This window comes from Diabrotica virgifera, chromosome 4, assembly GCF_917563875.1.
Source record: "Diabrotica virgifera virgifera chromosome 4, PGI_DIABVI_V3a".
Classification (NCBI taxonomy): Eukaryota; Metazoa; Arthropoda; class Insecta; order Coleoptera; family Chrysomelidae; genus Diabrotica; species Diabrotica virgifera.
The window spans coordinates 163,150,277-163,166,025 of NC_065446.1; the positions used below are offsets into that span (position 1 = coordinate 163,150,277).

The 15,749-nt window shown below is 33.0% G+C and overlaps 1 protein-coding gene across 1 annotated transcript in view; it reads right to left on the reverse strand.

Moving 5' to 3' along the window:
- Positions 1 to 15,749, reverse strand: part of LOC114336768 (dynein axonemal heavy chain 10) — an 863,661-nt gene that overhangs the window by 625,705 nt on the left and 222,207 nt on the right. The window contains exon 19 of the mRNA XM_050648469.1: positions 1,368 to 1,640. Within this exon, the coding sequence (XP_050504426.1) occupies positions 1,368 to 1,640 (273 nt within the window). The remainder of the gene's footprint in view (positions 1 to 1,367; positions 1,641 to 15,749) is intronic.

A 15,749-nucleotide genomic window follows, 5' to 3' on the forward strand; every position in this document is an offset into this window, starting at 1 on the left:
ACGTCATTCACGTCACGTCATTCACGTTCTGCGTCGAATTTCACGTCATTCACGTCCTACGTCGAATGTCACATATCTACGTCAAATGTCACGTTCTGCGTCGAATTTCACGTCATTCACGTCCTACGTCAAATGTCACGTTCTGCGTCAAATGTCACGTCGTTCATGTCACGTCCTACGCCAAATGTCACGTCATACGTCAAATGTCACGTTCTCTTAGGCACTATACGGAAAAGAAGAAGAATTGACAGTTGGCTTCTGTGTCTCCGCCGCTTTCATTTGACACCCCATACGTCAAAATCGGACCAATGACAACAAAGATGTCGAATGTCACGTTCTGTTAGGCACTATACGGAAAAGAAGAAGAATTGACAAACGAAAAGAAGAAGAAGAATTGACAGTTGGCTTCTGTGTCACCACCGCTTTTATTTGACACCCCATACGTCAAAATCGGACCAATAGCAACAAAGATATGCTGTAATGCCGTTTTGGCACTGCCGCCATCTTTGTTTTTTGTCTCAACTTATTCGTTACCCCCTCCCCGTTCCGACGAGCCCTCTTACGTCAAAATCGGACCAATAGAAAAGAAGATATGACGTAATGCCCTTTTGGCACTGCCGCCATCTTTGTTTTTTGTCTCAACTTATTCGTTACCCCCTCCCCGTTCCGACGAGCCCTCTTACGTCAAAATCGGACCAATAGAAAAGAAGATATGACGTAATGCCCTTTTGGCATATTCCGATGCGCACGCCACATACTGCGTTCAACCCCCCTTTTCATCCCCTTTCCAACGATACGTCACACGTCATCCTACGTTAAGCCGTTTGGCATTTATTAATATTTAAGGGTTGCGATTTAGGGGATGCGCCAGAACGCAGGTTGTCTATCTACTCTCAATATCTCCGCCATTTTCAACTTCTCGACAAAAAGTACGGGAACTAAAATTGTTGAAAATGTGATTTTCTATAATTTTTTTCATTACAATTTTTACAAAATTTACAATTATCGTACGGTCGATATTTTCAAAGTTATGGGGGGAAATTATGACAGTTATTATTTTCAAACGTATCGGACGAGTATGACAACTGTCACTATGGCAGAAGAATTTTATAAAATACTCCTGTCACAGACGTCTAAAGGTGGGAAACTATGTAATAAAGGTTAATTTATACGTTTATATCGATAATTTCCACTTCTACTAATTTCACTCTTTTTATTTTCACAATATATTATGTTTTCCATCTTTTGCGATATTGTGCTGGTTATTAGTGCGATCCTCACTCTATAGGTTATCAAGTTAGTTGCCGGGTATATTACTTTTTTTACAAAATCAAATACGTTGTACAAATTAATGAATATATACTTACCTCCTTGGTTTCTAATTTTACGTTAAAACTATCCAGATTTCTTATCGTCATGGATATCAAACATTTGTACAACTTCTCTTCCCAATAACTATAATATGGTTCCATGACCGGTGAACGTCCAGTATTTGTATTTAACACCATGGTTTCGAGTTTTATCAGAATGGGTGTAAACGAATCATATGTGTTCATTAATTTTGACATTGTTTCTGTACGTTTATCATACATGGAAGTAAAGAAGTCTTTACAAAACGGACGATCCAGTTCCTCTGGTAACTAAAATAGATTAAAGTACGTTAAGTATGTTTTTGATATTAAACAAATAGTACGTTCGGCAAAGGTAAAATATTGCAAAACCTCTAAATTTTAAAGAACCGCTGGGATTGACATGAAATTTGGCATAGACATAGCTAACAAGTCAAAGAAAAAAAGTGATATTGCGCCGATGTGTGCTTTTGTCCTAAGGGTGACTTTCACCCCCTCTTGTGGGTGAAAAATATATGTTCGAAATATGTACGGAAATGGATAAAATGACTAATCCTAAGCAACTTTTGTTCTATAAAGTTTTTTCACCAAGTTAATACTTTTCGAGTTATTTCCGAGTGAATATGTTAATTTTTCTACAAAATAACCACGTTTTCAGACGGTTTTTCGAAAATAATTCAAAAAGTAAATATTTAGTCGAAAAAAAAATTCTTACCAAAAATATAGCACGTAGAAAAGTGAAAAACATGGTGTAAATATTAGGTCACTATACCTAATAGTAGAAGCAGAGTTATAGCTAATGAAAAGTAGGTTCATATTCGTCAAATTCCATATTGTATATTATAACGTGCCATAACCAAAAGAACGAAGCACTTTTTTGGAGAAATCTAATTCAACTTTTTTATAGTGTTTAAAAAATGCATATTTTTGTTTTTTAAAAAAAATTTTTAGCCTAAAAAGTGAGCAATTTACTCTCAAAATAAAGTTGGTCTCTTTTTTTTTGGTAAGAAATCGGGAAAATCACCCCCTAATTAGCATTGCAATTGAACTTAATTGTTACCACTTCACAAGTTTTTTACTTGCGTGTGTATTGGTCCTATGATCTGTAAGTTTCATCGGTTCAAAGTCCTTATTTTTGAAAGAGCTGTAGTTAAATGGGCTTGAACGAGTCACTTATCACGAGTGTATGCAAATTTAGAAACACCGAATCTTAACCAATTTTTGTCTTGCAGAAAAACAAAACAAGAAGGGAGACAAACAAATATGTCGGAACTATAGAGGAATATCGTTAATTAATACAACATACAAGATTATATCCATAATACTGTTTAGAAGATTAACTCCATACGCAGAGGAAATAATAGGCGACTACCAAAGCGGATTCAGACCGGGAAGGTCGACTATAGACCAGATCTTCGTCTTACGCCAGGTGTTGGAAAAAAACTGGGAATTCAACCGCGATGTACACCAAATCTTCGTGGATTTCAAGCAAGCTTACGATTCTGTTAGCAGAGAAGCATTGTGGGAGACTATGGTAGAAATGGGAGTACCTGGAAAACTGGTACGATTAGCAAAGGTGAGCACGGAGAACGCTTCCGCACGAATCAGAGTTGGCAGCAACACGTCGGAGGAATTCCTCATTGACACCGGACTTAGACAAGGAGATCCTCTCGCCCCCCTGCTGTTTAACTTCGCACTGGAACATGCAGTAAGGAAAGCTCAGCCACAACTGACAAACGGATTTGCCGCCCAAGGATCAAAAATACTATTAGCCTTTGCGGATGACGTGGACACAATTGCACAATCCACCAGAGATGCAAAAGAAGTTTTCACCCTATTCGAGAACGGAGCCAAGGAAGTTGGTCTTAAGGTCAACGAGGACAAGACCAAGTACATGGTGGTTACGAAGAACCCAAGACCAAGGGTTAGACAAAACGTAACAATTAATGAATACAATTTTGAAGTCGTCAAAGAATTTAAGTACTTGGGAGCGATCATAACATCTGAAAATAACTATGAAAAGGACGTGGCAGCCAGGATTATTGCAGGAAACAGGGCATATTACTCGTTAAGGACCCTACTTAAATCAAAAATACTCTCAAGACCAGCAAAAATAAGAGTATATAAGACAATAATTCGTCCCACAATAACGTATGGAAGCGAAACCTGGACTCTGAATCAGCGGGAAACAACAAAATTACTGGTACTTGAAAGAAAGATACTGCGGACTATCTATGGGCCTTGCAGAGAAGAGACAACAGGAGAATGGAGAAGAAGACACAATGATGAACTCCAGACAATATACGGAGATGAAAACATAGTACGCTACATTAAATCAAACAGAATACGATGGGCGGGTCACGTACTAAGATCAAGTGACGAAAGACTTCTAAACGCCACATTCTGGGAAAGGCCCGATGGAAAAAGGTCAGTTGGTCGCCCAAGAAAGAGATGGAAGGACGCAGTAGCCAGCGATCTACGCAAAATGGGAGTACAGCAATGGGAAATAGCTGCTCAGGACCGACAACAATGGAGGGAAATAGTAAACGCGGCCAAGACTCACATAGAGTTGTAGAGCCAAATGATGATGATGATGATGAGAAAAACAAAAAAATGCAGAAAATATTTAGAAAAGTAAAGCGGAGTTTTTATTGTTTAAGATTTTTGGTATCTTTAACAATTTTTAAGTTATTTTGAAAAAAATTATTTTTTTCAAAATTAAATTTTAAAAATTTTACTTTAAAACCACATTTTTTCAAAAATAAGCACTTTAAATCGATGAAACTTACAGATCATATAAAAACAACATAAGTAAAGTAACCTGTGAAGCGGCAACGATTAATTTCATTTAAATTACTAATTGGGGGGTGATCCTCCTGAATTTTTTTCCAAGACAAAAGGGACCAACTTTATTTTGAGCGCAACTTGCTTATAGTTGATGCTAAAAATTTTTTTTTATAAAAACAGAAATAATAGTTGTTTATGATATAAGTGTTAAAAGTACACGTTTAAGGCACGCATGTGAAAGTTTTTAAGCACTCGCTATCGCTTATTCTGCAATTCACATGAGTGCCTTAAAAATGTACTTTTTGACACGCATATCATATAATAATTTTTCTACAAACATAATTACAGGACAATATCTACAAAAACTTTTACTTGAGCTTGACTGACATTCCATTTTTGCACTGCTGACATTACATCAAAATTGCCTATACGGTCAATACGAACTGCAGTGCCTTAAAAATATTTTAAAGCACTAGTGCCTTAAAGTAGCATTTTTAACGCTCGTATGGAGTGCTAAAAATTGCATTTTTAACACGGTTGTAGAAAAAGATTTTTTAAAACAATTTAAGAAAGTTGTAATGTGTTTTACCCAAGAATGCTTCATTATTTGGATATTTCACATTATGACCATTATTGGAATACGAATTTAGCCCAATAAATGACCGTTTTGGAGTGTAATTTTCAGGGGAAACTCCGAATTGCATGAAAATTTGGATTTAGGTTCTACTTAACCTCCACTTCAAAGTTGAAATTGTGCCGTTGGTTGCTTTTACTTGGGGGGTGACAGTCACCCCTTCTCGGGGGGTGAAAAATGCTTGTTTAAAATAACCCCGGAAATGGATAAATTGACATATTATAAGCAACTTTCGTTCTATAAAGTTTTTTACGTAAATCAATACTTTTCGAATTATTCGCGATTTAAAATGTTGATTTTTCGACAAAAAAACTACGTTTTCAGACCGTTTTTCCCAAATAACTCAAAAAGTAAATATTTTATCGAAAAAAATATTCCCAGTAAAAGTGTAGCTTATAAAAAATAGAAAAAAATTATGTATCAGTAAAGTCTATAAATTGAGTAAATGCAAAGTTGTAGCTCATGAAAAATTCGTTTTTATTCGTCTAATTCCAAATCGAATAATTCAACTCGAAATCACCGAAAAATCAAGCACTTTTCGGAAAATCTTATTAACATTTTTAAAGTATCTAAAAAAGTTTTATATTTGTTTTTTACAAAAGTTTCTAGCATCAAAAATAAACGAGTTACACTGAAAAAAATAAGTTGGCCCATTTTTTTGGTAAAAAAATCGTGAAAACCTGCCTCTATTTAGCACCCTAAATAAAATTAATCGTTACAGCTTTACCATTTATTTTAACTCTATGTGGATTGTTCATATGATCTGTAAGTTTTATTGGTTTGAGATACTTATTTTTAAAAAAAATTGGTTTTATGTAAAAAAAAATTTTCTAAAAATTTTTGAAAAATTTCCTTTTTTCAAAATAACTTAAAAGTATTAGTGATAAGAAAAATCTTAACGAGTAAGAAAATGTAGGTTTTGGTATTGTTAATATGCTTGTTTCAGTTTGTTTGTCCGTAAGACAAAAATTGGTTAAGGTATGGCTGTTCAAAATTTGCATACACTCGTGATTAGTGACCCGTTCAAGCTTGTTCACCTATAACCCTTTCAAAAATAAGCACTTTAAACCGGTGAGACCGACAGGCCATATAAAAAATAGATAAGTAAGTAAATTGTTTGTAAAGCGGTAGCGATTAATTTTATTTGGAAGCTAAACACGGGGAGATTTTCATAATTTTTTTACCAAAAAAAGAGGACCAACTTTATTTTTAGCGTAACTCGCTTATTTTTAATGGTAGAAATTTGTATAAACAATTAAAATAAAGCCTTTTATAAACACTTTAAAAAATTTTGACTGCGTTTTTCCCGAAAAGTGCTTAATTTTTCGGTGATTTCACCTTTAATATTCGATTTGGAATTAGACGAATAAAAACGTGTTTTCCATGAGCTACAACTTTGTTTTTACTCGATCGATGGACTTTACTGATACACCATTTTTTTCGGTTTTTTATAAGCTACACTTTTGCTAAGGATATTTTTTTCGATCAAATATTTACTTTTTGAGTTATTTGCGAAAAACCGTCTGAAAACGTAGTTTTTTTGTCGAAAAATAAACATTTTCAATCGCAAATAACTCGAAAATTATTGACTTACATAAAAAACTCTATAGAACAAAAGTTGCTTAAAATCAGTAAATTTATCCATTTCCGGTCCTATCTTGAACGTATGTTTTTTCACCTCCGATAAGGGGTGACTGTCACCCCCCAAGTAAAAGCAACCAACGGCACAATTTCAACTTTGAAGTGGAAGGTAAGTAGAACCTAAATCGAAATTTTCATGCAATTCGGAGTTGCCCCTGAAAATTACACGGTATCGCCGTATTTCCCGTTCATTTACTGGGCTAATTATTCTATTTGAAATTTTTCGAATATGAACCTATTTTTCATTATCTATAACTCTGCTCTTGCTAGGTATAGAGACCTAATATATTATTATGTATCACTTTATCAATCAAAGATAGAGTAAAAATTTAAATTTTTAATTATAACGTGGGCACATAAATTTGATAGACCCTGAATATTGATTTGTAACTATTTAGTAGAAGGTAGCTTTTACGCAGTGCGTTTCTCCTTAATGAGTTTTTCCCTGAAGACTTAAAGACATTTGTAAATACAGTGAAGTGAAATGACAATTTATTTCGGATTATAATTTAAAAAGATTGTTTGTTACGGGAAAGTAAAATCCACAGGTAGTTGTAATTATTAGTTTTTAGAAAAATAAAGGTAGAGATTTGGAATTTTAAGTCTGTTTGTTTTAAGCACAAGAGTATTTGTATAATTTCCGGAAAGTGATTAGGATGAGTAGAAGTATTTTTTGAAAGAATGCCTGGTTTTTCGAATGAAAAAAGGAATGTGGAAAGAGAAATGTTTCTGATTGGCTTGGCAATTTGGAATGGGGAAAGGGAAGTTTGAATTTTGAGACAGTTTTGGAAAAGAAAGATCATTGTGTGGCGGGCATCCGAGAAGGGCAGTCGAAAAGTTTTCGCGGAGAGTTCAGAAGCAAGTACTAGTGGTTTTGTTTCTTAGTGGAGAGTAGCTGGAAAGTGGAACGAGAGACAAATCAAATCATGAAGAAATACTTCTTTGATTTTGTAAAGTCTAAGAGAGTAAGTTACAAGATTTATCGTTATTAAAATTATGTGTGACACCAAGTAAAAAAGATACTTGGATCTCAGGAGATTATTATTGAGAGAAAGAGAGGAGAGAGTTTTGGAGTTTATTGAACGAGTACTGGTTAAAAGTGGCCTGGCTTGTGTTTTGGAGAAATAGTTGCTGGTATGCTGCTGGATTGATGCTGAGAACGGAGAGGGCTTTGATTGGTAGCCTATAATAATCAACAAGGGAGAGCTGTTTGGGTCAAGAGGAGACATCATTGTGTGTGAATCAAAAACGTCAGTCAATAACTTATGTGATAGATGTTCTTTATAATCAAAAGTTAAAATATTTGCGTAAAAGCATATGAATTAAGGTTCCAACCTTTCAATAATTTAATAGGAAGTATAAGTAGTTTTGTAAATACCTTTTGTTTGTTTAGCTTATTTTGTAAATGTTATCAGGAACAAAGCGATAAATATTTGTTTAAATTAAATTAATTATATGGTAAAAGTTTCATTTGGACAATTATGCCCACAGGATTTAATTGATGGATTTTCGGAGCATTGCTTTTGATAATAAAGGTATTTGTATGTGCTTATTTATGATTTTTCTATTTACTTACTTTTCATATTTTATCCCGATAAGGATCAACTAAGACATACTGAAGCCACGAGAAAGGATAAGATAATTTTAGTTAATTTTTATGACAAAAAGGCACCCTGAGAATTTTTATTAATTGTTTATGTATGATTTGCGTCAATTCAATAATTAATTAAATAAATACTCAATTAAAATAAAAGTAATAGAAAGCAGATCATAACAATACACACCATTTTTTTCACTTTCTTATAGGCTATAGTTTTGCTAAGAATATTTTTTTCGACAAAATGCTTACGTTTTGAGTTATTTGCAAAAAACCGTCTAAAAACTTGGATATTTTGTTGAAAAATGAACATATTCAATTGCAAATAACTCGAAAAGTATTGATTTGGTGAAAAAACTCTGTAGAACAAAAGTTGCTTAAAATTAGTCGGTCTATCCATTTCGGGACTTATTTGGACATTTATTTTTCACCCCCGAGATGGGGTGAAACTCACCCCCAGGTCAAAAGCACACATGGTCACGATATCACTTTTTTCTTTGACATGTTAGCTATGCCTATGCCAAATTTCATGTCAATCCAAGCGGTTCTTTAAAATTTACAGCAAAAACCGTGAAAGAATGTACTAAAAAAGAAATCTATCGAACCGGAGAACTACGATTTCTTAATCTGGAAAACACCCGTGTTGAGCTGGCCCCAACCCCCCACTTGCAAAAATTAAAAACCAAATAGCCCTGATTTATGAGCTATTAATGAGCTTTCATATTCCGCAAACTAAAAATTTTGAGCTCGTTCCACTGAACAGGAATTTAATACTTTAGTGGGGGGGCTGCGTCAGCCCCCCCACTACTTAAAAATAGGAATATTGAATCGGTTTTTGCGGCAGAATTACGAGCTATTTATGAGCTCTTAAAATTATACAGTTTAGAATTTTGAGCTCATCCCCTTCACCCCCAAACAACCCTTTAATTAATTTAACTTAAGAGAAAAATGCTGAGAAAACTTAAAATATATCGTATTACGGATATAATTCCTATAGCTTATATACTCTAAGAATAAACTATTAAATTACGTGCATTTCGATTATTGAGCTACAACCCCTTCGCAAGAAAACTACCCTATCTTCCCGGCTTAAGAGAAAGTTGTACTTAAATGCATTAAATTAATTATTTGGCGACTACATAAATATCATTTAATAATTTATAAGCTTCCAAATTACGGGCATTTAGATCAGTAAATTGCAATTTATTTTGTATAGTGCAGTCACTGAAGGTAAAAATCAACGATTACCTTCAATTTCGGTGAACCTTCATCGATTTTCACGAAAATTGGTCAGTGGTTAGAGGACACCTTAAGAAACAAAGGTGACCTTGCGCCTTTACCCTGAGGGTGGATACCGCCTCTTCTCGGGGGTGAAAATTATTTTATAAAAAATAGCTGCACAAATCTATAAAAGAACAAATTATAAGCAAAATTTGTTATATAAAGTTATTAAAATAAGTCAATACTTTTTAAGTTATTAAAGATCAAAAATTTTAATTATTCGTGAAAAAAATGCATGTTTTGAAGCGGTTTTTCGTAAATCACTGAAAAACTGTAAGTTTTTACAAAAAAGTTAATAGTAGTTTAATTCGTATAGCTTATATTCTAAGAATAAACTCTTAAATCACGCGCCTTTCGATTATTGAGCTACAACCCCTTCGCAAAAAAACCACCCCATATTCCCGGCTTAAGAGAGAGTTGTACTTAAAATAATTTAAATTAATTATTTGGCGACTATCTGTTTAATATCGGCGATGTTTAATATCGGTTTAATAATGGCGATATCGTTTAATAATTTATGAGCTCGCAAAATATACGCATCTCAATTATTGAATTGCCAGTTTCTTTTTATAGTGCAGTCACTGAATCAACTATGACCTTCAATTTCGGTAAATCTCCATTCATTTTCACGAAAATTGGTGAGCGGATTTTGATACTATCAACTTTTTCTGGAGCTCATTTTTGATAGGTATTTCTAAGTACTTTGACAAGTAGTTAGTACCTAAGTGTTATAAAATGCATCTCTTTCCCGTTATTTAAGCTTGAATCCTTAGATTTGAACAGTCACAGAAAAAAATATACATTTAATTACCAATAACTTACTTTAAATTAACATTAAAGGGTTTTTCAAGTAAGCAATTTATTATATTTTTTATTAGCTTCAATTTTAGTGATGAAAACTTTTTTGTAAAAACTTACAGTTTTTGAGTTATTTAAGAAAAATCGCTTTAAAGCATGCATTTTCTTTCACAAAAATTAAAATATTTGATCTTTAATAACTCAAAAAGTATTGATTTATTAATAACATTATAACACATTTTGCTTACAATTTGTCCCTCTCTCAATTTGTGGGGTTATTTTTAATAAAGTAATTTTCACCCCGAGAAGGGGTGACATATACCCCAGGCTAAAACCGCAAGTTGTTATTGTCAATTCGTGAAAATGAATGAAGATTTACCGAAATCGAAGGTCATAGTTGATTTTTACCTTCAGTGACTGCACTATAGAAAGAAAATGGCAATTCAATAATTGAAATGCGTATATTTTGCGAGCTCATAAATTATTAAACGATATGTAGTCGCCAAATAATTAATTTAAATTATTTTAAGTACAACTCTCTCTTAAGCCGGGAATATGGGATGGTTTTCTTGCGAAGGGGTTGTAGCTCTATATTCGAAAGGCGCGTGATTTAAGAGTTTATTCTTAGAATATAAGCTATACAAATTAAACTACTATTAATTTTTTTGTAAAAACTTAGCAGTTTTTCAGTGATTTACGAAAAACCGCTTCAAAACATGCATTTTTGGTCACGAATAATTAAAATCTTAAAAAGTATTGACTTATTTTAATAACTTTATATAATAAATTTTGCTTTTAATTTGTTCTTTTATTGATTTGTGCAGTTATTTTTTATAAAATAATTTTCACCCCCGAGAAGGGGCGGTATCCACCTTCAGGGTAAAGGCGCAAGGTGGTACCATGTCACCTTTGTTTCTTGACGTATCCTCTAACTACTGACCAATTTTCGTGAAAATCGATGAAGGTTCACCGATATTGAAGGTAATCGTTGATTTTTACCTTCAGTGACTGCACTATACAAAATAAATTGCAATTTACTGATCTAAATGCGCGTAATTTGGAAGCTTATAAATTACTAAATGATATGTAGTCGCCAAATAATTAATTTAATGCATTTAAGTACAACTTTCTCTTAAGCCGGGAAGTTAGGGTGGTTTTCTTGCGAAGGAGTTGTAGCTCAATAATCGAAATGCACGTGATTTAATAGTTTATTTATAGAGTATATAAGCTATAGGAATTATATCCGCAATACGATATATTTTAAGTTTTCTCAGCATTTATCTCTTAAGTTAAATCAATTAAAGGGTTGTTTGGGGGTGAAGGGGATGAGCTCAAAAATCGAAACTATATAATTTTAAGAGCTCATAAATAGCTCGTAATTCTGCCGCAAAAACCGATTCAATATTCCTATTTTTAAGTAGTGGGGGGGCTGACTCAGCCCCCCCCCCCCCACTAAAGTATTAAATTCCTGCTCAGTGGAACGAGCTCAAAATTTTTAGTTTGCTGAATATGAAAGCTCATAAATAGCTCATAAATCAGGGCTATTTGTTTTTTGATTTTTTTAAGTGGGGGGGGGGGCAGCTCAACACGGGTCTGGAAATCAAATTCTGATTACAAGCTAAATTCGAGACTGCTACAATTTACAAAGCAAACGGACGACAAATGGATAGACATGGTGAATCTACAATATTCATTCACATCACGTCAATTTATCTAGGTAAAAATCCAACGAATCTGATTCCTGGTAGACTAATTAAATCAGAAATTAGAACATTTACTATGTACCGGGTGTCCCAATAAGAATGGCTCTCGGCCATATCTCAGGAACCGTTTATAGTACAGCTTTGAGAAAAAAATATTTATAACAGAAGTTGCCTCGGGAAAAGCCTAGAAATAATTTTCATAATTGTAGGTCCATCGCTAGAGGGCGTAATTGAATATCAAAAGTTAAAAAATCAAAATTTTACAAAATTTACCTAATGAAAGGGCACTGGAAATCCAATCTTGTATTCTTCATAAAATGCTGCGCATATTTGATTTCACAAGTTTAAGTCTACTTTTGCAATAAGAGGTGGGCGTGAGTGGGAACCTTCTTATGAAAAAATGGTTGTAAGTTTGGTTCTGCTAAATCGAATTTTTCATACTTGGTCTTGTTGAAAACAGCTCTTTTTTTTCAATGTAAGTGTCATATTTTCAAAATAGCCTAATAAGTAATATGCAAGCTAGGAGACGGTATTTAATTATTTTCAGAAATCTAGTTTTCCTTGGAAAATATTAAATACAAGTATGCATTTTTAATCCCGTATTACAAAATTAGACCAAATTAGCAACATAATACCGAAAACCGCATGTGGATACCTTTTTTCTATCTCAACGTATCTTCAGAAATGTGCAAATTTTAAACATAACTGTTTACAGTCACCGGTAAACGAGGTTAAGGAAAAGTAGTGTGCTATGGAAAAAACAAATAATTATTTTTCAGATGTAAACGTATATAATTAATTAAAACAACAATAAGACTAACAACACTATAAAATATAACAAGGAAATAAAAGCAACTACTTACTTAGTCTTAGTGACTGCCTAAATGTTCAAATTGTTGCTCATCATTTACGATGCAAGCATTTACTCTTTCAAGAGTAGATTAAACAGCAACATATTTGACTGTTTTAGACTTTTATTTATGGGGACGGATTAAAGACTTTGTTTTTACCGCTTGGACCAGTACTCGAGAAAACATGATCTAGAATCTAGAGAATACAAAACGCCATTCAACGCATTGCGAAAGCAGAAATTGAGACTGCTGTTCAATCTACTCTTAAAAGAGTAAATACTTGCATCGAAAAAGATGGGCAAACATTTGAACATTTATGTCGTCACTTAGTAAGTATGTAGTTACTTTTATTTCTTTGTTATATTTTATAGTATTGTTTGTCTTGTTGTTTTAATTAATTATATACGTTTTCATCTAAAAAATGTTTCTTTGTTTTTTCTTAGCACACTACTTTTCCCTAACTTCGTTTACCGGTTACATTAACAGTTGTTTAAAATTTACACGTTTCTTAAGATATCTCGAGATAGAAAAAAGTATCGACATGCGCTTTCGGTATTATGTTGCTAATTTGGTCTAATTTTGTAATACCGGATTAAAAATGCATACTTGTATTTAATATTCTCCAAAGAAAACTAGATTTCCAAAAATAATTAAATAACGCCTAATAGCTGGCATATTACTTATTTCGAAAATAAGACTCTTACATTGATGAAAAAGAGCTGTTTTCGACAAGACCAAGTATGCAAAATTGGATTTAGCAAAACCGGTCTTACAACCATTTTTTCATAAAAAGGTTCCCACTCACCCCCACCTCTTATTTGCAAAGATAGACTTGTGAAATCAAATATGCGCAGAATTTTATGAACAATACGATGATTGGATTTCTAGTGCCCTTTCATTAGGTAAATTTTGTAAAATTTTGATTTTTTAATTTTTGATATTCGATTACGCCCTCTAGCGGTAGACCTACAATTATGAAAATAATTTCCAGGCTTTTCCCAAGGTAACTTTTGTTATAAATATTTTTTTCTCAAAACTGTACTATAAGCGGTTCCTGAGATATGGCCGACAGCCATTCTTATTGGGACACCCGGTACATACAGTGTGAAAGACACTTATGGAATAAAATTATTTCTGTCCTTGTTTCAAAAAATTAAAACACTTAGACACGTCAATTTTTTTATATAAATGTGCCCTTTTTAAACAAACATTTAAACGTACAGGGTGATTCATGCAAGTCTAGCAAAGACCATAAAATTTATTTTTAATGAAATTAAAAATATATTTTCCTGTCCTGTCCCTGTATATTTTTAAATTTTTAAAAGCTGCTTAACTACTTGACTTCAACAAACTAACAATATTATAAAGGGTGTATCATTATGAATAATACGGGGTGAAATTTTGAATTTACAAAGTATGGAAACCACTTGTTTGGAGTGGTCCAAAGTATGGAATAAAATTGTTTTTGTCCTTATTTTAGAAAAGTATAAAAAATACTAGTACACGTCAACTTTTAATTTCAAATCATGTTTTATAAATATAAATTTAAATATACAGGATGGTTCACGCAAGTATAGCTTAGGTCATGATATTTAGATTTAATGAATCATCCTATATATTTTTATATTCTCACAAGTTACTTAACAACCTTAACTCAAAAAAGGACATTATGAAGGGCCTATTATGAATAATAAAAGGTGAAATTTGGAAATTAGTTACAAATTTCTTGATGACTTTAAATACAAAACCCAATATGTTGATATTTTATTAGAAAATTTATGAGTTTATTTCTGTACGTTAGAATTGAAAGGGCGGAAGTCACTTTCAGTTTGTTTTGCAGTAGATCAAAATTAGTGCTCTTAATTTGTACACCATAATTTTAAATGCCTTTAAAATTATCAAATGATGTTGCAGCTCTATGATTTAAAGGAAAGTGGTAAAGCATGCTTTGTATTTTATTTTACAGTAACATAATCGGCGTTAAGTTGTTTTGTATTGAAATAATAAATAATATAGGACTACAGCCTTTTTTGTTCTGTGGTACTATATCAATAAAAAACAGGACAACCGCCCTTTTGGTATGATTTTATTAGGAAAAGAACGTTATAATCAGAACTTAACATTACAAAAATAATATAAAACTTAAATGAAAAAGCATTTAATCATCTTCGGAACATGAAGAATTGTTTTCATTAACGATAACTTTATTTTTTGTTGTTTTTAAAGATTTATAGTAGGAATGGTAAATAGAAGGTACCCATTCTAGCAATTCTATTAGATGGTTATATTTTGAACTATCAATTAGAATTGAATTTTCATTATTTATTTGGTCCAATGTCTTTGGTAGAAGACCATCGAGAGAACTTCTCATTTTCCTTTTAAAAGTGACAGATTTAAAATTTTCCTGGGAAAATGTTGTTTCATAAAACATAATGCCAGGGTGATCTCTTTCGACTTTCAAGTGCACAATTTTAGAGGGTAGAAACGGTTCATTGCCTGTGTTCCGTTTCCTATTCACAAACGGGCTTGTCGATTCTTTGCTCAAGTTAAAAAAGTCACTTGTTTTCATCTGAAGTGGTTTTAACGAACTGCAGGTCCTTATAAACTGGGCCCATTTATGAGGTACAGAAATATTCATAGTAGGCAGTCTTTTCCTCTTCCTCTCAATTAGTGCATGTGTCTGCTTCGTTGTGTGTATGCCCCTTGAGTAAATATTTATGATGAATTCTAACTACTGAGGTGATATGGACAGCCCTACATACAAAATAATAAAAAATTCGGTTTTGACCAGAGCAGTTGTCTGACCAAAATGTTACCTCTTCTGTTGTAGAAGGTAAATTTTTTAACCACATTATTACAGCGGAAGCTATCTCGTTGCCACCCCTTTTTGCAATAGACTCGTCGCACATGAAGCATGAACCTTCGGCAGTACTATCATTATACTCGGTAAAATTAAATGTCCATATCTGCTTTAAATAAAACAATTTTCCATTAGCTAACATAGGTGCAGGGAGGCATTTTTGCAAATCCATCATTGCTACGACTTCTTTTAAATTCTGCTTGCATCTTATCTTATCCTGCCTTTTTAACTTGTATCTGTTATCTGCG